The sequence below is a fragment of the Rhea pennata genome, chromosome Z (genome assembly GCF_028389875.1).
Source record: "Rhea pennata isolate bPtePen1 chromosome Z, bPtePen1.pri, whole genome shotgun sequence".
Classification (NCBI taxonomy): domain Eukaryota; kingdom Metazoa; phylum Chordata; class Aves; order Rheiformes; family Rheidae; genus Rhea; species Rhea pennata.
In genome coordinates, this window is record NC_084702.1 from 29,024,090 (window position 1) to 29,047,496 (window position 23,407).

A 23,407-nucleotide genomic window follows, 5' to 3' on the forward strand; every position below is an offset into this window, starting at 1 on the left:
GCCTCAGCAGAGGTGCCAGGAAGAAAAGAATTCAAAGATTTTGACATCAGCCAAGATGCTTCAGAGTTTTTATCCACTGAAAGACCTAGAAAGATCAATCTAAAGGAGGGTTAGGTGCAAGCTAACTGCACTACTGTGGCACTAATGTTTTGCCAGTGTCATTTGCATCAAGGCCAGAGACAGCTACAGGAGAGGTCTGTGCAAGTGCTGAGACAGAGGAAGATTGTGTTACAAGTCTTTGAAAAATCACTGCACTAAGTGATTCTGTAGGAGAAAAAATTGTCACATATATTTTTGTTAACATCTATTTGTGCCTTCAAGTTGTCTTTTCTTCCTTGCAAGCCAAATTTCAAGGTAAAAGTGTTTGTTTACTCTTATGTCCACTCTCTGTCAGGGACTAATAGCTAGCCACATGCTCTGCTTTCCTTCTGTATATTTATTTAATATGTCCTTCTTTTAGTGGATATAGATTAGAAAAGAGTATGGGAATTTAAGTCTTTTCTTGCCAGTCTGCAGAGGTGATTTCATATGCAGTGCATGAAATGCATTTGTGGACAATTGAATTATAAGACCAGTGGTTAAGATACAACTTTAGAAATAAATGTTCTTGATAGATTTAATAATTCTGATTTGATTTGATAATTTTTTTGGATTGTTTTCAAGTAATATCAACAGTCCTGCCAACAGTCCTCTGGAGAAATCTTAAAAATTTGTATCTTGGTGAAGTGTCAAACTTACGGACTTCATGAAGCTCGGGGGAGAGAACAGGTCTCTGAATGGAGATTGTAATGTAGGAAACAGGTAAATAAGCTTTGTCTTTGTTTTGAGAAAAGTGCTTCTAAAGGTGAAATTTACCAGAGGCATGAATCCCAAATCCGGAGAGCTGTGTGAAATATCGTGAGTGTTAGCTTGATTTGGTAGCCCGCTATTTGAAAAAAAAAAACAAAATAAATACCTTGAAGCCAAAGCAGAAACAAAGTAAGCCCTGGGGCACATTATGTTTCATTTTCCCTGCCTCTAAATATAGTAACTCTTTTCTTAAACTCTGCACTGCAGTCATATTCATTTATTTTTACTTTTGCTTTAATGTTTGCATGCTGAAAAGAGTGAACTAAGGTTGGCTGGCAGACCATGGACTTTCCATTTTCTAGGGAGTTGCAGTCTTTAGCAAGAGTGTGGATCTGCTCTTGCTGTGCCAAAGCAAGCTTGGGATTGCCACGAAATTCCAGTGTTCTGCTACATTAAGGTGGTGGGTTGGTGCTGTTGGTTTAGGATATCAGCTTTGGAGAAGCAATTCCCAATGGCAGTTGCATATTACTAATTGGATACTGCTAACTGGATAGTCATAGTATCTTGGCACGGAGCAGAATGTCTGAGTCCTGCTGTCTACTGGCAGTTGAAATGGCAACAGATCATGATTAGGGAATACTTTTAACTATCTCTAGTGTGTGACCTTGTCCATGAGATACTTAGTTCCAGATAGCTCCGAACAGTGCGTTATCTCAGTGTGGGATATGTGTAGTGAAGAATATATTCAAAAAATGTGTGTGTCTGTGGCTGCAAAGAAACATCCCCGCGTTTAATTCTGTCTGCCCTAGAGCTGCTCTACTGGCACATGGAAAGATACCTCCTGTAACCCTATATGACTCATGATTAAATCCCCTAAATGGGAGGCAAAAACCCTAAAGAATGCCTGTGATAGTGGCAATCAGTTTTACATTGTTTATGAAGGACAAAATGATTCGCAGTTAAAAAAAAAAAAAAAAGGACTTGCCGTGACTTTGTCAGGAGATGCTGGGCAGCCAATAAGTCAGGCACCTTCTTATACAATTGCTCAGTTCTGGGTAGGTCCACAGTGGACTTACTGGAGACTCTGGCTCTTTTCTGAGCTATGGGTATTCTTCTAGTGGTAGAAGTTTTGTTTCTTGAGATTGGCCTTGTGAAATCTGGTACTGGTGATGCTAGATGAAGACAGTAAAATAAAATAAAACAAATTGGAATAGGACTGAGCCTGTGTATCTATCCTCTCTCTTTCTTTCTCTCTCTCTCTAAAGAACTAGCCTGTATATAAAGAACTTGCTGCTAGTGTAGATATATTATGCTCATTAGCCTGCTGTTGGATATTTTACAGATACTCTGTCTTAGGGGGAACTTGGTCCTATATATATAAAGATGTCTTGCTTAAGTGAAGGTTACATCATTGATCCCCTCATCTGCCTGGAACCTGGCATTCCTGATATGCAATGTTGTGTAGCTCTGTGCTTCACTTTCAAACTATGTGAGTTCACATCCCTTGAGCTTTATTTTAAGCTTGGTTTCGGTGGGACTGCAAATGAAACCTGTTTGAGTCTGCCAACTTTCATCAAGTACTGTGTCAAGCCTACAGGTTTTGCATGATTTTGATGCATAACCATAAATCAGCCCAGGTGTGCTGAAAATTTCCATACCTTTTGATGAACTTGGACTGACATTTCAGTTTGTTAGAAAATACAGCACAAGGGAACTTTGCAGTTTTTAAACGGTGAATGTTAATGTTACATTCAGCTCTCACAGTAGTGTAGACTAAGGACATACATGACCTGTCATTAAATGGTAATTCATGTACTGACAGTTCAGTGTCTGGAGTGTGCTGCCTTTTCCCCTAAAGACCTGGTGAAAAAATAACTCTGAGTAAAATGTTTTCCCAAAGTTAAGAAACATTTCACCAGAGAATGTTTATTAATTTTCAAAACTTTTTCCTAAGATGCATGAACCAGGGCTAAACATATAATTGATTTTTTTTTGAGTGTTAAGAGAATATTTTTCCTATAAAGGGAGTTTTCTGGCAACAGAAATACTTCTGGAGCTGCATTACAGTGTTATGTGCTTGCATCTATGTTGTTAAGACTAGTGTGTGGCTGGTTTCGCAGCATGTCCCAGCTCCAAATGGAGTAGTATTTCTTAATGTACATTAATCTAGAGAAAACAGAGTAAATCAAATAAGCTGGGGAGACCTATTTATGCTGACCAAATGTTTTCATTTCAAGAAAAAGAATATGGACATGCCAGATTTGAAAGTCAGAGTGAAATCTTTTTTTGAGCTATTTGAGCACTGTTTTAAAGTGCAGAACCTGCTTTCTCCTCATGTGCTCATAATTCAGCAGTTGTTTCTGACTTAATCCAGTCCCTTACATGTGTAATGAGCAGAAGTATAAACCACCCTGTTAAAAAGAAGTTATTTGGAAAAGTTAAGTCTTTTACCAAAGCATTTTAAAATACTCTTTCCAGAATGTTACAGAAGTGGTAAAATACGAGTATGTGGCATTATTTAATAGTTAAATTGTTGAAGTGTGCTGAGATGTGTGTGTTATTGTAGGTTGCAATAATTAGTAGTTAGGTGTATGGTTTTGAATGCCTTTATCAGAATTAATCAGTAATTTACAATGGGGAGATGAAATTAGTGATCTGAAACCAAATACTGTTTACTAATGACTCACTGAAGGAGAAACAGAATGCTATAGTGCAATCAAGTGAATAGTTTTGTAGATGGGTGGGGGCTTGATTCGGAGGCAGCAACTGGCATCTGTGAGATGATATGTGTGATCAGGTTGGATATTATCTTGCTAGATTTTGGTGGTGTTACACTTTGATGTGGTGTGTGGTGCGACCTTCCAGGCTCCTCAGGTGACTTCAGCCAGCCATGAGTCAGGATGTTTTCTTCTTTGCTACAATAAAAAGCGTTCAATTAAAGAACAGGGTTGGTATTCTTAAGGGCAGGCAGACAAATTACATTTCTCAACATCGCCCACTGCAAGTTGGAGCTTTTAGAGTATTAATGTTTGATGATAAATAACATCAAGGTAGAGTAGTTTTGAGGAAGGTAAAAATAGTCTGCAGTTAGAGAAGAGGTTTTATTTGAAACCTCCCTCTGAATTAAACAGCAGAACAACTTCATCCTAAAGTGTACAGCAGTAGTCGTCGCACTTCTCTGTTTCTCACTGCTATGCAATAGTTGCAAAAACTTAACCTTAAAAAGACCTGGTAAGCAAATAAGGATGCATAAGAGGACCCACTTGTGGTAGATTATGTATGTCCACTCTTTCTGTGGGAATTTCCCACTGTATGAAATTTGCTTTACTGTCCAGCCCTGTACAAAAGGGGTAGTGTACAAACATTATGCATAATAGTTACTATTTTAAGTTGATTGTAGTTGCACTTAGCCAGAATTTCTTCGGGGTCCCTACAGCTATGGGAAGTTCATGGTTTCTTTGGGTTCCTATAGGGTCATAAATCATTCCACAAAAAGAGCCTAGCACCAGCATGGAATAAAAACTCCTCCTTTTTAAGGGTGCAGTAAGAGAAAGGCAGGTTAGAAAAGATTGTGAATTTATGTTGCGTCTTCATCCCAAATTTTGTCCCTTTGTCTTATTCTCTAATGAATCAACAGCACTGACTGCTGTGGGCTGTGTTTGTACTCAGTCTAGTGTAAATTGTGGTAGCTTTGTTGACTTTGGTAGATCCAATCTGATGTACGCTGGTGAGGTTTACCAGAATGTAAATGTACAGAAGGTAAATACATTTTTATGTTTCTACACGGCACTATAAGTTATGTAGCTTCTGGTAATGGGAGATTGTTGTTAAATGCTTCTATTATTAAAATTGCAATGTCAGATATGGATGTGTCATAAATGTGTTTCATTAAGTGATGGGGCTGGATTATGGTAGTGCATGACAGCTCTGTTGATGACTTTTAACCTTCAGCTAGTACAAATCAGTTGCTCAGATTCTTCCCCTCTTCTGCTTTTATGATTACCTTCTTCCTCTCTGTTCCTCTGTCCATTTCCTTGGTTCCTATTCTTCTGCATTTTCCACTCTCTTTTTGGTCTCACCAAGGTGTTCTTTGGTTGAACACTGAGGAAAGAGCAAGGAAGATATCTTTGATACTTCTTGCATAACTTTATTTCAGCATGATAGGGTCCAAGTGGTAGTTAAGGTGAAACTTAATTCTTCAGGATAGAGTCAAAGGCAGTAAGGTTATCTACCTGCAGAGCTCTCAAATGGAAGGGTTGAGAGTCTTTTAACAGACTACTTCATAGTTTTTTCTTGGCAAAATAAATAAATAAACCAATGAACAACAACAACAAAAAGGATTAATAAGCCCCAAGGGATTGAATCACACTGATTAAAAAAACCCAAGGCAGGGTAGAAATTCTGTAGGAAATTGTTACCCTATAATGGGTACACCATGCTAATGTTATCCTAAGAAGCCTTGAAGAACAGTCACTGTCATATAATGCTGTGATAATGTGTTTTGTCTAATGTCACATGTTATCTTTTTACTCTGCCATTCTTTCTCTCAAGGGACAATGAGTCTCATTAGGAGAAACTTTCTGCTTTTCCTGGCACTTGGCAGGACCGTACCCCAAGTCAGCTTTGCAGCTTGGAGGGGAGCCCAGCCCAATTCATGGGATTCTCAAGCTTCTCTTGGGCTGTAGGCACACAAAGGAGTTCTCTAAACATCCATTTAAGTAGATTTGTTGCCTTTGGAAAAGTGATACACCTTCTTCCTCTCTAATTCATCAGAGTTCCATTTAAATACATGAAACACTTAAAATGAAAACGAGTTTTATTCTAGTGAAACAGAGACTTCTTCTGTTTAGGGAAACTTACTGCGCTGTGACTTTGATTCATTCTGAGTTTTTATAAAAATACAGGTGAATCTCAGTTTAAGTTTTATCTGTGACTGGATTACTGTTTTGAAATGCGTGGACTCTTTGGCAAGCTGATTTCTGACATCAGGCTTACCTTTTTGCTCAGAAAGTCAGTCAATTGCTGTTTCCTCTGATTCTTCCTTCCTAGAGAGCATGCTTTGTACTGTGAAACTTTTTACTGGCTGCAGAAGAGATAACAGGTTCTCTAGCATCCCAGGTTGTATTATCTGTACAACCTTCTAATTTCTGATCTGAGGGATGTCTTTGGTCATTCATAGATCTTGCATGACAATAATACAGACAACTAGCTAGCATTCCTGCATCTTCTCAATGTTTAGCCTATGGCAGGTGTTCATGGTGTGTAAGAGGACTCATAGTCTCTATTTCCATTTGTGTATGTAATATAATGAAGTGTAGCATCCCTTTCTTCCCTTCTCCTATTGCTTCAAAAAAAATCTGCATCTACTTTGCAACAGGGAAAAAATCAGCCTAATGAGAGATTAAATTAAGAACATGAGGGATAATAGGCCAGAGCAGCCCCCCAAACTCAGCTGTTCTTCCTCCAGCCCCATCCTGAAAAGTTCCATTTAAATGATGGAGGGGGACTTGAAGGGGTAGTTTTGCTCTGCAAATGCTCTAGCTAGGTTTCAGTGTTCATAGTAGTAGGTCAGCTGCCACTGTGAGCTTTCAGACTTTACTGCTGATCACTGAACAGTCAATGCATGGAAGCAGCACTTTCATACGTTGTTTTCTGTCTTGTATTTTCAACAGCTACATTGCGAACCAACGGAAATTAGAAAGTATCAATGACAATGAAGTTGGATTTTATGTTGGACTTAAAAATCTGTGAGTATATGGGATAATTATTTTGTAGTATTAATATTCCTTTGTTCTCTTGCAGAAGCAGATAAAGACTTCGTCAGAGAGTAGGCCTAGCTGTGTGTGTTATAGAAGATAGCTGAGAGACTTGCAGTTCAGTTTAGTTGAGACTTCATATGCATTCTTATTTTAATCATTATTATTATTATAATTCCATTATATTTTAAATGAGCAATGCTAACAGCTTTACGTATTTTCACAGGACTGTGGTGGATTCAGGTTTACGGTTTGTGTCTCGTCAGGCATTTGTGAAAAATGTCAACCTACAATACATGTGAGTAAACATTGTTTCTGTCTTTTAAGTGAAAACTGCCCAAACCTTGTTAAATCCCTTCTCTGTCTTCCTGTTTTCTTAATATAATGTGTTTTAACAATGCAGACTTGGAATGGCCTCTTGTCGTTAGTGGGCTTGAAATAAGACGTGTGAGAGAATATGGCAGATCATAAGAACATAATGTGAGATGGCAAGGACATAATGTGAGATGAAGGACAGCTCTAACAGTGGTCTGTGTCTGTTTCTCCTTTCGTAAGGAGTATATCTTCTAACTGAGTCAGTTGGTGCTGAGACTATGATGTCCATACTTGTGCATCACATGCACTGACATGAGTTTGATGTTGCACTAGCTGTAGCCTGGCTCAATGGACTGAGCAAGTTTTAGTAGCTAGAGTGCATGTCTGGAGCACATCTTCTAGTGATGTTTCAGCAGTCTATATGCCCTGAGATTGTGCTGCAGTGAGGTCTTGTAAGTGAGGATAATTATCAGATTTGCCTCGGAAGCTCACTCCCGATCTGAATTAAAGTGCTATCATAGATGCACCCAATAGCAAAGTGTAAGAATGAGGTAACTTTCCTACCCACCTACAATTTGTAGTTCATGAACTTCAGGAGACAGAATTGTTGTGTGTGCAGCTTCTTGACTATGTTTTTCTAGATTGATTGCACTTAAGATTTAATAAAAGTTGAATGGACCAGAGTTCTTCATAAAAGTAGAGAAAAATGATCAGCTGAGTATCCCTGAAGGACTGGAGTGGCTTTCAGTGGGACAGACACTCTTGATGGTAACATGGAAAATTGTTGTTCCAGTTCTACAAATTGCTCAGATCATATGTGAGGCTTAACTCCTCACAGGCACCCTATTTTAGCCAAGTTTTCAACCATCTTTATTAGATATGTTTAGCACTCACTTAACCCATTGCTTTTGTTAAAGTCCTAGTGAGATCAAGGAGACGTAAGCCCAAGCCTCGGGCTTTATAAAATGCGTAAATGCTTTATTGTAATATGGAAGCATTGCTGAATTGGGCTTCAGGCTGATTACTTTGTTAATAAAATGGAATCCCTTTCTGCACATGTTTTCCAAGGAATAGAAATTAATTTATGTGAAGAAGTGAACATGAATATTTGAATTTGCCTACATGGTAATTGCTGTCCTTAATATGGAGCAAACACTGGAGGAGTATGAACCAGATCTTGCCAACCTTTGAGGGTTACATATTACTTCATACAGTCATTAATAAAGTAAATTGCTTATACTATAATCAATTGGAGAATATGGGAAGTATCTTCTAGAGCGTGTTTGTGTGTCTGTCTATGTGACAACTGGTCATTGAATTATGATGATACAAAGGAAATTCCATCAAGACAAGTGCATACGCACTCCCTATGGAAATGCGCAGTGAAAAAATATTGGCTATGTGGCACAACTGCAGAGAAAGATTTAGTAACTATAGTGGGAGAGAATCTCAGCGTGATGCAGCAGAACAAAGCAAATTCAGTCTGGGATCAAGAGGAATTTTATGTTACAGTTCCATTACCTTAACTACTGGGAAGGCATCTATTGGAACACTGTGTACAGATTAGGACACTGAATCTACCCATGTAGAAAGATCTAACATAGAAGAGCAGCAGAACTATAGGGAGTTTGTAAAGAAGAAGGCTGAGTTACTTCAGTCTAATAAAGAGAAGACTGAGACTGTAAAGGAATATGCGTCTGCAGATTTTTAAAGGGAGACCAATTATGAAGAGGAGAACCGGTTTTCTTCATGACCCAAAGACAGAATGAGAAATAATCAGTTAAACTTTCATCAAGGAAGATAGATACTTGGAACACCTTACTAGCTGTATGGACAGGCAGACACTCCAAAAAGTAATCTGAGAGAGTTGGTGGGATTTTCTTCATAAGTGTTTTTGCCCAGTTTCTTAAGGAAATGAGGCTTGTGCTTATCCAAAGTCTGTCCCCAATGGTTGTTTCTGACAAAAACTGAGGTAGATGAAGAGATTTTGTAAAAATTGGCAATTCAGCAGAACAGAGAGACCCTATAAATGTTTCCACTTAGAGGGAAAATACCATTGTGAGCTTATGTCCTTTGGGCACTGGAGAATCTGTGTGGACATGATGTCTTTAAACTACCTCAGCCATGAGAAAGGTTTCTGTTATAGCTCACAGTCAAACGTGGAGCACACATCTGTTGGTAAGCAGGCTTTATTAGTTCCTGAGTTTGTGAAACTACCCATTAGAAACAAATTGGGCTGATTGACCACTGCCAGCTTGATGTATATGCAATCCTGACTCAGAAGAGGAGACTATCAGAGGGATCTGGTACTACGTTTTTTTTTTATGGGGAATTAGTAGTGTCAGCAGATGCAGGATAAGATGAGATGAGATTGAAAATAAAAAGCATCAGTAGCCGCCTGGTCTATGTACATGTGACAAAGCAGTTAGCATAGAGACATTTTTTGCCTTGGCTGATCTGTTATCCCTGAAAAAAATGTGTTTGTTTGTTTTCTCTGGAAAATCTTGATGCATACTAAAATGTTTCTGAAAACCCCGGTGAATCAGTGCTTGTTGTCGTCAGCAATAAAACTCCTGTTGACTGCATTGGGAATGAAATGCAGCCCCTGTTGCGGTTGGGACAGAGAAAACTATTAAAAGTTGAAATAATTTCGTTTTGCCCCAGTGACCTCTGAGTACAGGTTTTTGAGACCTGTGCTTTGAGAAGTCTTATATTTTATTTTAAAGCAACAGTTTGTCATTGTTTCAAAAAGAAAATGTAAACTCCACTTCTCTGAAGACTGATGCAGCTCTATGAGCTTTTATTTTACTAGTGATACTATTGCAGTTTTCTCACATGAAAAGTCTTTTAAATGTGGTTAAGAAGCTTTATTATAGGAATATAGCATTTATTATCTGAATTATAAAAGAATATGAGATTATAAGGTATTTATTAACACACAATTCCTTTAGCCTTTTCTTTGTCATTACTTTATTTTCTTCACCAAATTTCTGTAGCCCAAGTGTGTTTTGAGTTGATGTATGATGACAAGAGTTGAGAAATAATATAAGCAACAGAAAGAGAAATGCCCTGATAGGTATCACTTAAATGTAATTAATAGCCTTGCTCATCTAATTCTGGTATTCTCATTGACCTTTGACTCAAATTAGTCAACAGTCACGTTTAACAAGCTATTAAACAGTCCTAGTTTAGTACTGTTATAATTTATAAGCTCGTCTACTGCTAACAATAATTTTAACAGGTCTGCTTAATACACATGTGTGGTATTCTGTCAATACATTTAAACACAGAAATAAATTTCACAGCAAGTGTGTATTTCCCAAAACATTAAAAAATAGCCATTGTCATGTGTCAGGCCGTATATAAATGCGTTGCTGAATCATGGAGTTGAATACATTGTGTACTTACAGCTCTGAATGTTAGAATGTGTTTGTATCTCCTGGGCTAATCACATTTAAAAGCAGCCAAATTTAACCATTTGAGACCCAGATTTTTCCCTCGCGTGCGTACAGGCAGCACAGGGCTAGCTCCAGCTGTAGGCTGTGATGTTGCAATGTGAATGTGAATGCTTAGGTGGCTTCTCTGGCCACGCTTGCACTCCTCACGTTGCCACAGCTATGCTCTTAGTGATGCTAGCTTGAAGTGGGCTTGATACTCATGTGTAGAATACAGTCCTACTTTTGACTGCATTCTGGTCCTATCTTTTGGTATAGTACTGGAGCCAGACTCTGTACTCCAGACATTTTAAAAAGGCTTTGGAGCCCCACATAGATGTTCTTTGGGCTCCTCACCACAATCTGTGTGTGTGTATGTGTGTGTGTGTGTGTATAATAGAATCACGGAGCTGATTTATATTCTTTTTCCATGCAAGTGTAAGTGTGGTCCTTACCTACTCCTTACTAAGCCTGTTAGTGCTTTTTTCCACTTAACACGGATTAAAGAGAGCAAAGCAGGCATCTCTATAATCAATACAAAGTGCTCAGCTTATGAAAAATATATATAAGAGTAAATTTACTGACAAAATACAGTTTGAGATGATGAATCTATGACAATGGTCTGAAAAATTTCAGTTGAATTACTTGTCAACTTGAAAAACCTTAAGGCTGTGAACTACAAGGAAGAAAAGGCTACAGTCCTAAAGTAGTAAATACATCAACCCATGACCAAGAATAGAGGCAAAGAATATTTTTTGTTATTTTTTTACTGCTTTTTACTTCCTTTGTCTAGCACGTGTCCGACACAACCGGTAAAAGTCTGAAAACACAATTAAACCTATGGAGTTACTTTTGTTTTTCAAAACCAGATTTAAAAGTAAAATAATATTTCTTTATTCTTTTTATAGTTTCACTTAAATTAATAGTCCCTGTTCTTCACTGGCTCATATAGTCATTTATACCTGCATGAAGTGTTCAGAAAATACCATACCCACTGACTTTTGGGGCAGTTAAGTCCGATTGTGTATAAATTAAACAAGTGAAGGCTATTTTTATACCTAGGGGATTGCAATAATTCTCCAAAAGGAATGAGTGGTCTGAGGCTAAATGACAAGAAGATATAGTTATGGCAACACCTAACTGTTTCACAGTCTACGGTCCAGTAAGGTTAGTAGCTCTGATTTAAGCAGCTCCCCTCCTCAGGGATTGTGGGATGAGTTAGATGACCACGAATAAGCTGAGCAGGGAAACATAACCAGCTACATAGAAATTCCTGAGAAAAATGGGACTTCAGACCTGCCCATTGGATAGACAGGTTACCAACAGCAAACCCTCTCTCAGAGTGAATCTTTTCTTAAGAAAAAGAGAAATATCATCTTCTCATGGGATGGCTGGGGTCTTGCTTGAGGTGTTTGAGGCCCATTTTCTGATCTGTATTTGAATATTGCATCATTTAGAAACTGGGATGAGATGTTTCAAAGCTGCTGGATTTGACCTGGTCTAGAATCAGAGCTTGATTCTGGGCCTTCTCTGTTAGGGTGGCCAAGAGCATAACACTAAATGAAAAAGCTTTGGCTGGGCAGATCCTTCTGAATAAACCATTGTCTGAAGGTTAGGAGTCCTCCAGGTATGGAAGAGGAGGTCCTCTGTTGTGTGGACATCAAGCACCAAGTCTTGTCCTCTTTTGACTGGGAATATGCTTCCTTCCACTAAATCAGTGAGTGGTAGGGGCACCTAGCTGCAAGAAAGGCCCACTGTAGGTCTGATTGTCTTTGGGGCCAGCTGGGATTTTGTCACTGTGAAGGGAAGAGAAGCAGGTACCTGCCTTGTTTGGGATTACCACAGAGGCATGCATGTGAGGCTCAGCAGCTGCAGAATTTTTTCTGCATGACTAGTGAGAATTTCCTGAGGAGGGGTGAGATTTCATATCTTAGTGTTGCCTGGCTGCTGGAAAAAAGAACCCAGCTCCATATGAATGTTTAAATTCTTTCTTTCAACCTCCTAGCCTATGGGGAAAAGATTATAGGTACTTAATATACTGTTTTTTAACTTAGTCACAACTTCTGTCCTACATGCAAGTTTTGATATATCTAATCAGAGTCCACATGAGATGTTTCTACCTGTGTCTACCATAGGGCAGCTCAGCTGACCTGACAAATGAAACAGTAGTTTGCACATTTTGTTCTCACACATTAGGATCAGTCAGCTTGCAAACTTCAGGCCTTTGTTTGCTAGAAGGAATCAACAAAGAACTATAGTAAATAAAAATCTCATAAAATTCCATTTTGAATGTTTATAAATGATCCTACTTGTGTCCTTGTAATTTCTCTGAAAATTATCTTGTACTCAGAGATCAAGGGCTGAAAGTTTGGAGAGTAAACACTGTGTTCTTTAATCAGGAGATTAAAAAAAAGATTTAATCTTTTGTGTAAATGCAATGTAACTTTAACTATGGAGCCCCTATGGTACCTCTATAATACCATGTAAAACTCATGGTATTTTGGCTCACATTGTTGATTTGCACTGTGTAACTGGCAGTTTTACAGTTTGCTACTCTTGCTATCTTTAATTTATGGACTGATAAGACTATAGAAGAACAGCATTAGCTTGATTTGGGGTGGAGAAAAATATTTTGTAAGCCTGGGAGGGGATGCCTTTCTGGTTCAGATGAGCATTTTTTTGCTCTGCATAATGGGGGAGGACCTTTCACTTAATTACCACTGGAAATCGTTAGTGCTTAATTGATATAAAAAAGCCCAATACAGGCATTTTACAGTTTTCCTTTTGATCTTTCATGTGGGTGCGTATTGCACATGCAGTTTGAAAAGAATAACTAAAAGGCTGTGATGTGGATATGTACTAGCATGTGAGAAGGACTTACGTGAGTACAGAGTTTGGTGCAGCATCAAAGGAAGGGATACACCCATTTCACTTATGAATAAATTGAGCATGTAATTAACACCTGGACTTTATAGAATACTTTTGAAGTACAATTAAATCTGCTGCTTTCCTGCAATGAACACAAGTGCTAAAAGTGAAAATATTGATCCATGCTGAGCTTGATTTTGAAGAATGTACGTGCTGGATTCAAATCCTTGATAGCCTTCAAACAGTAAAAAGAGACTCTTCCATACCACTGAAGTGAAAGCTTTTTAAAGTTGGTTTGGGTTTTTTGTTTCTCTAAAAAAAGACACCAACTGCATTTTGAGTGTAAGAAGAAGCAATCCTAATTAATAAAATTTATCTGTTTCCCCTTAGCAACTTATCCAGAAACAAGCTCTCAAGTTTGTCCAAGAAGCCTTTTCGCCATCTGGGTTTGTCTGATCTGTAAGTTACCATTTCTTAAAATAATGTTTATTTGTGGCCTGAAATGGAAGAACAAGACTATGAGTTTGTTCTGTTGAAGTTAGATGTCCATCAAAGATTAGGAATGAAATTCTGATCCAAAGAAGGCAGCAAAGATTTTGTCGAGGACCTAAGTACACAGAGATTTTCATTCCAGGCCTTCAGGAAAGATCAAATATATTTTAACACAAATTTATAGGTCGAAGTATCTAGCTACTTCCCTCCAGCTTTAAAATATGTTTTTATAACATTATTTCACATAAAACTACTGATGTTTATATTAAATATTTGAGTTAGTAAAAATACAGCCATCTACAGATCTTCACATCAAGTCTTTGTCTCGTATTCTTATATTGGCTTCATAACTGCTATGCTTGTGGTAGCCTGTGGAATAATATTTTTGTTTTCTCAAATTCTTTGAGTTGCTTTCTGCTGTATATAATCATTTGGTAATGAAGCATATGTAAACAAACACTTATTGAGTGTTTCAATATTGCATTTTTATTCTATGCTCTTTCAAACATAATTTATTTATTGGTATACATTCCAGAGTTATGTAATCTGGGGGTAAAAACAAGGGAGAAGAGGATGTAGCATGTCTGTGTAGCAGATACTGTTGTATTTATTTGGAGGATGCATAGAAAAGGTAGAGTATGTGAATGACTTGCCAGTGAAGGGGGTATTGGCACAAATAATAATGAAGGCAGACATTGTATTTTGCATAAGATTCTGAATATTAGTCCTTTACCCTGACTTCTCTTAGAAGAATTTTTAAGGCCTGGAGCAGTGTTTGTGTGGTAAAAATGTAGGAGAAGTTGTCTTCTTGTGCCGTCTTTACTAATAGGGAGAGCCCAGAGGAGCTTCAAGATGGGGGCAGAGGAAGGCTGCATTCCCGGAGCGCAGAGCAGGATCGGGGCAGCCCAGGAGGGCACCTTGCAGTCCCAGACTGCTGCTGCATGTTCTTCCTTTAGCGTGTGAGAAATGAAGTGAACATGTCATGGAGCTGCAGAAAGGGGCTTTAGATATATATTGTTGATAATTAAGTTGGTATAATCACTTTCTTTACAGCCAGGGGAACATTGTTCACTGGAATTTTGTTTCCTAACTTGACAATCACTGCACACGGATGGAAAGGCTAGCTAGGGTCAGAGCATTCCTATTGCTGTAGACCTGCATAGGTCTGTGGCTTCTGAAGTACCAGCTTCTTCATATTTGTAATGTAATACTTAGTCTGTGCCAAAAAGCTAGTGTGTACTTGGCAGTAACTTCTATGTTAGCATCTCAAAAAAAAAAAAAAAAAAAAAGGATTATAGGACTTAGACTAGAGCACAGTGTGAATTCTTTGGGTTTTTCCTAAAGCTTCAAAGCAGCTAATGGGGAAATGAAGTCATCTTAGCCCCCCTGGGCTGCAGACATGTAAGAGTGGATATGCTCTAGCTTAAGAGGTATGTTAAAAAGGAAGTGATTGCAATTTTAAAAGCATTTCTTCTCTTAGTTGTGTTGTTGCTTGCTTGGAATTAGTCTGCTGCCTTTAACAGATTTATTCCAAAGTGCAGGTCTTGAACCTCTCCATCTCTGGGTAGCAGTTTCTTTTAGGTTGTGGTTGAAGTGGGTGCTTATAAAAATTTGAAGGAGAATGTGCAAGTCAAATTTGCACATATGTGTTCACTGAGATGATATATGGTGTAAGAAATTATCAGTCTTTCAGAAGAATTTGGTTTGTTCCTGGCCAGAAAGAAAGACAGAAAGAAGGATTTGGGACAGAGAACGACAGAATCAAGCATTGTACGTATTTTACAGAAATCATAGGAATGAATTTTGACGGAGTAGGGAAATTGTGCTTATTGATTGAGCATCTGGCTGATGCAAAGTAGGAGAGAGTATGTTTGTGTTGTTAATACAACAGGCATTCAGTGTCATGGGAGTAGAAGCGGAAGAAGTGGATAGTGGGAGTGACCCAGACATGGGAAAAGGGACCTTACGAGGATTAAACCAATTAGCATTTGAGGCGTAGAGGCAATGTGTTACAGGGGCCAAGCTGAGAAGGAGATAGGATACAAAATTGAGATGGGATATTGTGGGTTTGGGAAAGAGCGGGAGAGTAGGGATAAAGTTAGGCAAACAAACGTCTCAATAAAGTGAAATAAGAAAAGTGGGAAGTGGGAGAAAGAAAGTTGAGGGGAAAGGTGGAGCCTGAAGGGTGGAAAAGTAGGGATAAAGCCAGTGTCAGTGACAATAAAACTATTATTTTCTTGATAAGTGGTAATATGCAGATGGAAAATCAGGAAAAGAAAGGAAGGGAGAATATAGAAGATGAAATCCGAGAGGAGAATGAAGCCATAAATAGCTTCTGAGGAGCTTACTGTAAATCAAGTAAGTGTTCAGTTGGCAGCTCACTTTAAATCAAAATGTAAATGAATGAGAAGTTCAGGATAGGGTGAGGTAGGAGGTGTTCTCTGCATACAGTAGAGAAGGAGTTACCACTTCGAAAGGCATCCTTTTTCAGAACCAAGTGTAGGTACAGTTGTAAAATTATGGCAAACAAGATAAAATAACATATAATTTCCTTCTACTAAGTCAGATTCTTGCTTTCATGAAAGTGTGTGCGGAGAGCTATCATGACTGTATCCAGCATCCCGTCTACGATGTGCCTGGCTCCTGGTGGGTTTGATACAAATTAAAACTGTGGAAGGAAAAAGGATTGCTCAGCCACTTGCCAAATGAGATTTCTCTGTTAAAGAGAAGTTACATAATACAACAGAAACTGGAAAGTAAAACTTGCTGTTTGGAAAATGCATTTGTTGTAGCTTTTGATCCACCAGATCCTGATGTTCATATTCTCTTACACAAGCAGTTCTTTTCTATGCAGTAGTGGTGTGACAGTCCAGCAGATGACTTCCGTGAATATAAATTACTCCTTAAGAGAGCTGTGTGAATGATTGCTGCACCTTTGTACTCTCAAAGAATTAGGGAGCTTTTGGGGCAGCAGATTACATCTCTGAGAAGCTGAATTTTCCCCAATTATTTGCACAGTCCAAATCCTCAGGAGTCAGCCTCCAACATTTATGAAAACAGAATTTGTGAGCAACTTGGATTTAGTTTTGTACATCAAAAGACACGTATGAAATTTTGCTAAAGATAATTGCCCTTCTTATAATGAGATGTCTCAAGCAGTCACTCACTCAGGCTTTATTGGACTTCGTCTATGTTTTAAATGAAAAAATGAGATACTAGTCATTTCTTAGGTAGATATTGGGATGTTTCTGTTCCTGCTTCATTTGAGCTGTATTTATTTACTTTTATTTGTAGATGTATTAAATTTTAAAACTAGAATTGGGTAAGTTTGCTAACCTGTGATTTAAATTCCATACAGCATAATATGTATCTAAATTGTACCACACATTTCTGTTTCAGGGCCATTCTTTAAGTCATTGTCTCTTATTTAGGGGTTTTATTGTGAGATTTTCCAGAGTGACATAGATGATTAATCTTTAAGGTTATGTAAAATCCTTTTTTATGATTGGAGTGTATTAGAGTTTGCTTGTAATAAATGTCTGTTTGGCTCTGTAAAGAATTTACCACCTAACAGCAGTAAACCTTTTCTGGAATGGTCCTTCTAAGGTAGTCTAGCATAGAGTCTAGCATAGAAAAGAGGAAATTCTGATCTGTTTGACTGCTGTGAAACAAAATGGGTTTTAGTGGAAAGCCCAGTTCACCAGGTGCTCCTGCTTTATGCCAGTGAATTGGACTTAGGAGCCCATCCTGCTCTGTGGTCTGTGTGATCTGTGGTGGACTGGAGTCTTAACTGGGGTAACCAGGGCTTCATTCTTCACAGCGAATCTGTGTCTGCTCATGGCTTGCTCTGGGCTGAGGTCTCTAATTTTCTACGTACTTTTTTAACTAAAGAGTTCAACTTTTAGTCTCACCCATTTGAGTACTTTGAAGGTTTGGCCTCCCTCCCTGTTTTTTTCTATGTCATGATGCATGCTTTATTCTAAAAAAAAAAAAAAATCTGTTTTTTACTGTAGGATATTGGTGGATAATCCATTCAAGTGTTCCTGTGAAATAATGTGGATCAAGAAATTTCAAGAGACCAAGTTTTACACAGAAACTCAGGATTTATATTGCATAGATGACAACAACAAGAGGACAGCTTTGCTGGATATGAAGGTCCCAAACTGCGGTAATACTCTTTTAACATAAAGTTATTACTAAGTTATTTTGAGAGAGGAAGAGTAAACATGCTTTTCTACTAGCAACCTATCAAGATGGTAACAGCGCTGCTACGGAAAAAGGTTTCAGGGGAGATATTATTCATTCACTGATCTTTCATGCCACATGGAATAAATAATTTGAGGAGCTTCATACAACACTTTTTTTTCTTGAACCTTTAAAATTTACTGTTACGGAAGTGCAAGAAAACAGAACATCAATTATAGATAACACAAAATAATTTTGTAAAATATGTGTGCCTTTCTTAACTGAAACAGTAGTCCTTCTGAACTAAACAGACACAAAATTTTATCTCCTTGAATTTTTTGTTTTCATTTATCTAAGCTTAATGAAATTTTTTCCTTCAAAAATACAAACTCTACTGCTAAGAGCGTGGAAACAAAATTCAGAAAAGCTGTGCCTACAGAGTTAGCAAATAACACTGTTTTTCACACAAATTGAGTCCACTTATGTGCGAAAGAGCAATAGCTAGTGGAGGTCTGTAGTGTTTTGCAGTAGCAGTGCATGGGTTTCGAGATGGTGGAGAAGTGATGTAACAGCAGGCCAGCTGGTGGATGGCTGGTGGAAGGCAGCATGTGAAGGCCACTGAAGCCCAGAGCCTTGGTGCTTGCCACCACACAGACAAGAAGCAAGGAGCGGGGTTTTCTCACGGAGGAATGATTTGCATTGGGAAAGCTGTATGCGAAGGTGCATGGCAAGAAGAACAAACAAGTTCTGCCTTTCTTCTTTCCACCATCTCACCTTGAGCAGCCTGAATCAGTCTCTCTGCAGCTGACTGGCTGTTGTGGCTGCTCTGGCTGAAGGGACTAGAAGGCAGATTCATATGTGCTGTGTAGAAGGGTCTCCTGGCAGGTTGAGATCAATTGGCCCAAAACAGAGGAATGCCAGAGTAATCTCTTGAGATGGCATTGTCTACTCTGCCTAGAAACTACCAGGTAGCGAGGTTTTTCCTGTGAAAATTCTTGGCATTAAATACGCAGACTTAAACCTGTAACACATTATTTCTTTCTCCTGAATCCTTGAGTGTCTGCAGCACTAGAAGGCTTGTTTCTGGCCTATGATGCTTGTAGGTGCATATATGTACGAATGTACACAACTCACAGGCAAATCTCAGCTAATATCCCTGGCATGAGAAGGAAAGGTGGCACTTCCAACTCAGTGAGGAGGAGGACAGGGCCCTTGGCTGTGAGCATATGTGACTGGAGTACCAGTATGCGGAATTTACATATGGGAAACAAGGCTTTTGTTGAAGAACCCTATGAATAGCAGCTGCAGATTTTTCCCACATTTGGTTTAATGCTAATTTACAGGATCCAAATATAACTAGACTTCATGTACATTTGTGTTTCTCTCTCTCTCTCTCCTCTTTCTCTCTTTCCTAGTGAATTTTTCTCCTTAATTTACCTTTTAGGGAAAGAATCAATACAAAACATAGTTTTATGACTAGAAGACGTACATGATGACACAGACATTTCTTAGAGACAGAATAAGGGGTCATTGGTGAAAACAAATGATAATCTTGATGAGTATGGCTTGTGTTCTGGAAGATACCTGAGAGATCCATTGCAGAGCTGTTGTTTTTAGCATCTCTGGTAGATATGTTTCTCTGTTTAAAAGCACAAGACTTAATTTTCAGAAAACCCACTGGATTTCTAGCGTTTCTAGCACAGTTTGAGAGGCTAGTAAGTATACCTGAATAGAAGAATTCAGCTTTTGCAGTCATCGCATTTTTTCTCTGAAGTTCATGTCCTTTTTAGCTGCTTCCAGTGTTAAGAGGTTCGAGGTATGCAAGGTTTTGTGAATTTTGTTAATGAAACATTTCTAACTTTCTCTGCTGAGGAAATAGTTTGTCCCATCTCTCTGGTTTGTTAAATGTTTTGATTTAGGAACTGAGCAAACAAACATGCTCATTTTTTCTTGCAGGTGTTATTAATTATTTCGTAGTATTATAGTAAGTGGCCTAAACAGTATGTGGTAAAAATCTTGGTAATAGGACACCTCGCTACTGTGTGCTGTTAATAAATCTCTTGCTGAGAAGTTGGAAGAGGCCACTGTAGATTCTTCGTCGTAAGACTCTGATTTGTAGATAATTGATGGCAAAATTAGCAAGATTCTGTGGTACTTATTGTTCATATGGTGGAAATATTCATTAATCTGATGATTAAAGGCTAGCTGCAGTCTTGATGCCAGCAACTTTGGAGTTTCTTTTCCTGAGGCTTAAAAGTAGGTATGTTCAATCAGTAAAAGATCCTTTTCAATTACAATTTTAAAAATGTCAATTATTATGCTGTTTGCAGCATTATTTTTTCAACCACATTTGAAATATATTTGTGTATGATGAAAATTGTTGGGTTTTTTTTTTTTCAGTTTTAATGTTACACTTAGTTACCATGTCAAAGGTTTTAAAGTGCATCTGCCACTGCAGTATGAGAAGAGCCTTCTGTGCAGAGAACTGATGCTTAGTTTCACAATTTTTCCTGGTTGTCCGCAGAACGTGCTGTAGGCTACCTGGACCTTCTTCTCTTTTGTTTCTGGCTGGCAAATAGCATTAGAAAATCTAGAAAGAGAAGTAAATACTTTGTTCTCATTTCTACTTCTGTAAGTGACAGCTGGAATTGCCCCTGGCGTGTTAAGTTACTGGAAATGAGGATGCTCTGTGCATGGGTAAGGTCGCTTGTCTGGCAGAGTTCACCTGGAGCTCATTGTATCCTGCAGAGGCAGGGTCAGATTTTCAGGAAGTTGGGACTGCTTATTAAATTGCTCCTTCTAGTAAGGATTTGATCACTCAGCTCTTACTGTTGAACTCATTGGAATTGAAAGTGTCTTTTTATTTTGGTATATTTGGGAGTGATCTGGCTTCTACAGTTGTCTGTGCAGTCCTGCGTGGATGTTTCAGTAACACAGTTTTGCCTTATATGGCCAACTGAGTTAATCAAAGATGCTGTTTTGCATATGCTGATATGGTGCTTGATCAGACTTTCAATTTTTCTTATGCTTGCAGCTTTGTATGTTTCTCTATCTTGCATTGTTTCTGCAGATGTTGTCCATCTTGTCACTGGTAATATATGCAAGGTAGAATTTATTAACCAAAGTGTGAAAAAGTACATGAGAGTAATTTGTTATACATGTAACAAATCTATATGGAAATTGGCTATTTGTTTACATATGCAGCCAGTCAGATAGTGGGGGACTTTGTCTGACTTAGGAGCTGTGGATTTTTATGAATGCAAACTTTTTTTCTCTGGCTCTTCACTTGTGTTTTAATACTGTGAAGAGTGGATTTTGCTCTTGGTGCTACTTCTCGTATAACTGATGGTATGTTGGAAGTCATTGCTGTCTGTGTAAGTTATGAGCTGAAGATGCCTGTTGCCCATTTCTTGCTTTGCTTGTAAGCCACAATATTTTTGTAGGCAACTGTTCAGCTGATTCTAAACAGACTGGACTGGATCTAGCTTTATTTTGGTCTGCGTTTCTGGTGATAGATTTTTGTCCAAGGGATAGATAAGAATATGAAAAAGTCAAATTGGAGGCAGATAGTTACAAATTCTAAGAGAGAGAAAGCCAAACTTGGATTGACATGTTTACTTCTCTGAATTTATAAAAGAGATTTGTAGTATTAGTGAGTCAATAAAGTGTGTTAGATCTTAGACAATCTCAACAGAGCACAGTCTAAAACCACGCGCAAAGGCATAATCCAGTGGGTGTTGACATCTTTTTCCATTATCAGGCAGACTTCACAGATAAGACTATCAAAAGGAGAACGTTACAGGCAGAATGAAATGGCTTTTAAAAAAGGCATAAATGTTTTCTGTATTTACCTTTCAGAATATTCATGGGCTCTCTAGCCTGTATTGTTTATTTTGGCTCGAGAACTAGATGCATGCATGATGTATGGTGGCAAACTGTTCTTATTTTCTCTCTAAGAGTTTTAATTCTTATCTGTGATCATGGGTTGCATGAAAAATGTTTTTTTATGAGAGTTTTGACAGTAGTAGGGGTTTACACTGTAGCTCCAAAGTTGAGTTAGAGTTTTCCCAACTTAATGAAAATTTTTCATTATTCCAGATTTTAAATGAAAAAAAACTAATAATTTGTGGGTTTTTGAACAGTCAATAGAAATCTCATTTTCAAAGGCACAGACTTAACTTCATTGTGTGCATGCATCCTTTGATGTGCTAATGAAGTGGCCAGTAACTTTCATACAGATGTCTAGGCATATGCAATGCAAATCAGGGCTTGTGGATGATGGTTAAGTATATGCTGTGTATGTGAAAGCCTCATATTTTAAGAAAAAAACAAAATTTCATTTCATAATTGTGATTTGATCTCTGCATTAACTTGAAATAAAGCAGGTTTATAATACAGAGGAGGTTAGTAATACAAAGAAATAAGGCCATGTTTAAGAGAAAGAAATGTGCCTCGATCTTTCCGGTATTTCTGAACTCAATGAGCTGTACAGGTTTGCTGAGCTGCTCTGTGCCTGACTTGGCCATCTGTGTAAGTGGGAGTAATAGCACTGATCTATTGAGGGAAAAGTGCTGTATGTCTGTTAGCAGTGAGTGTTTTTTCTCTGCTCGTCCAATGTAACTAGCTCCAGACTCATGACTAGACACTGATATTTCCAATAGTATAAAGAAATGACATTTTTACTGAAAAAGTAGAGATAATTCATAAAGGTGTCCTTTCAACAGAATGCAGTCTTGATATCAGGGCTGAAAGCTATTCATTTTACTAGTTTATCTAGTCTTTTATCCCAGAATGTTCCTATTTGAGGATTCCATGTGTCTTCTGTTGTGGTATTTGACAGGACAGCATTATTTTCAGTGTTTCCTAGATACACATGAAATTTTCCAGATGAAACAAGAGGAACTGCAACTACACTACTTAGTTACTGAACTAGTTAGTTATTCAGTTACTGAATAAGAAGCTGTGTATTAGAGGTTTGTGCAAGTTAGTTTAAGCTGCATTAACTTGCATTACAAAGGCTGTGTAGCTCTCAGTTCACCTGTTAAACTTGTGGGTGCTGTATTCAGCCTAACTACACTGAAATGTGTCTGGTTTTCTTCTGAGGGCTGAGGTGGATAAACTGAAGCTTAAATAACAATTGAGAACAATTTCTCCAAATGTAGTTCAATTTCCTTAATCATTTAGGGAACTTGAGAGAGAGCATGACAGGGTACTTTTAGGAGGTTTTTAGCAAGGGAAGTAGTGATAAGGTTGGTAGCCTCTCTAGAAATTTATAATGTGAAAATTGTTGTGGACAGACTAATGTTAATACTGGGGCTCATGACAAGGATCCTCATGTTAAAGGATCCAGGTGCTTTTTTACTCAGTTTCTTTCTAGTGGAGCCAGAGTAAGACCCAGGAAACGTAAGAAAAAGAGCCTGCACAGAAGTTAAGCAGCTAATGCAGCTAGGAGAAAAAAATTGGGATGTATAAGCTCTTCTTCTATTCTGAAATGTAAGCAGCAACCTTCAAAGCTTACGTACAGGTTGACCACAGAGGGTGGGTCATTACCAAGTGCATTTGTTCTGG

At 38.2% G+C, this 23,407-nt stretch overlaps 1 protein-coding gene across 5 annotated transcripts in view; it reads left to right on the forward strand.

The window, feature by feature from the left end:
• The window catches only part of NTRK2 (neurotrophic receptor tyrosine kinase 2), a 199,462-nt gene that overhangs the window by 10,193 nt on the left and 165,862 nt on the right, over positions 1 to 23,407 (forward strand). For all 5 annotated transcript variants that reach the window (XM_062599007.1, XM_062599003.1, XM_062599004.1 and 2 more), the window contains exons 2-5: positions 6,462 to 6,536; positions 6,772 to 6,843; positions 13,553 to 13,621; positions 17,668 to 17,822. In XM_062599007.1, coding sequence (XP_062454991.1) covers positions 6,462 to 6,536; positions 6,772 to 6,843; positions 13,553 to 13,621; positions 17,668 to 17,822 — 371 coding nt within the window. The remainder of the gene's footprint in view (positions 1 to 6,461; positions 6,537 to 6,771; positions 6,844 to 13,552; positions 13,622 to 17,667; positions 17,823 to 23,407) is intronic.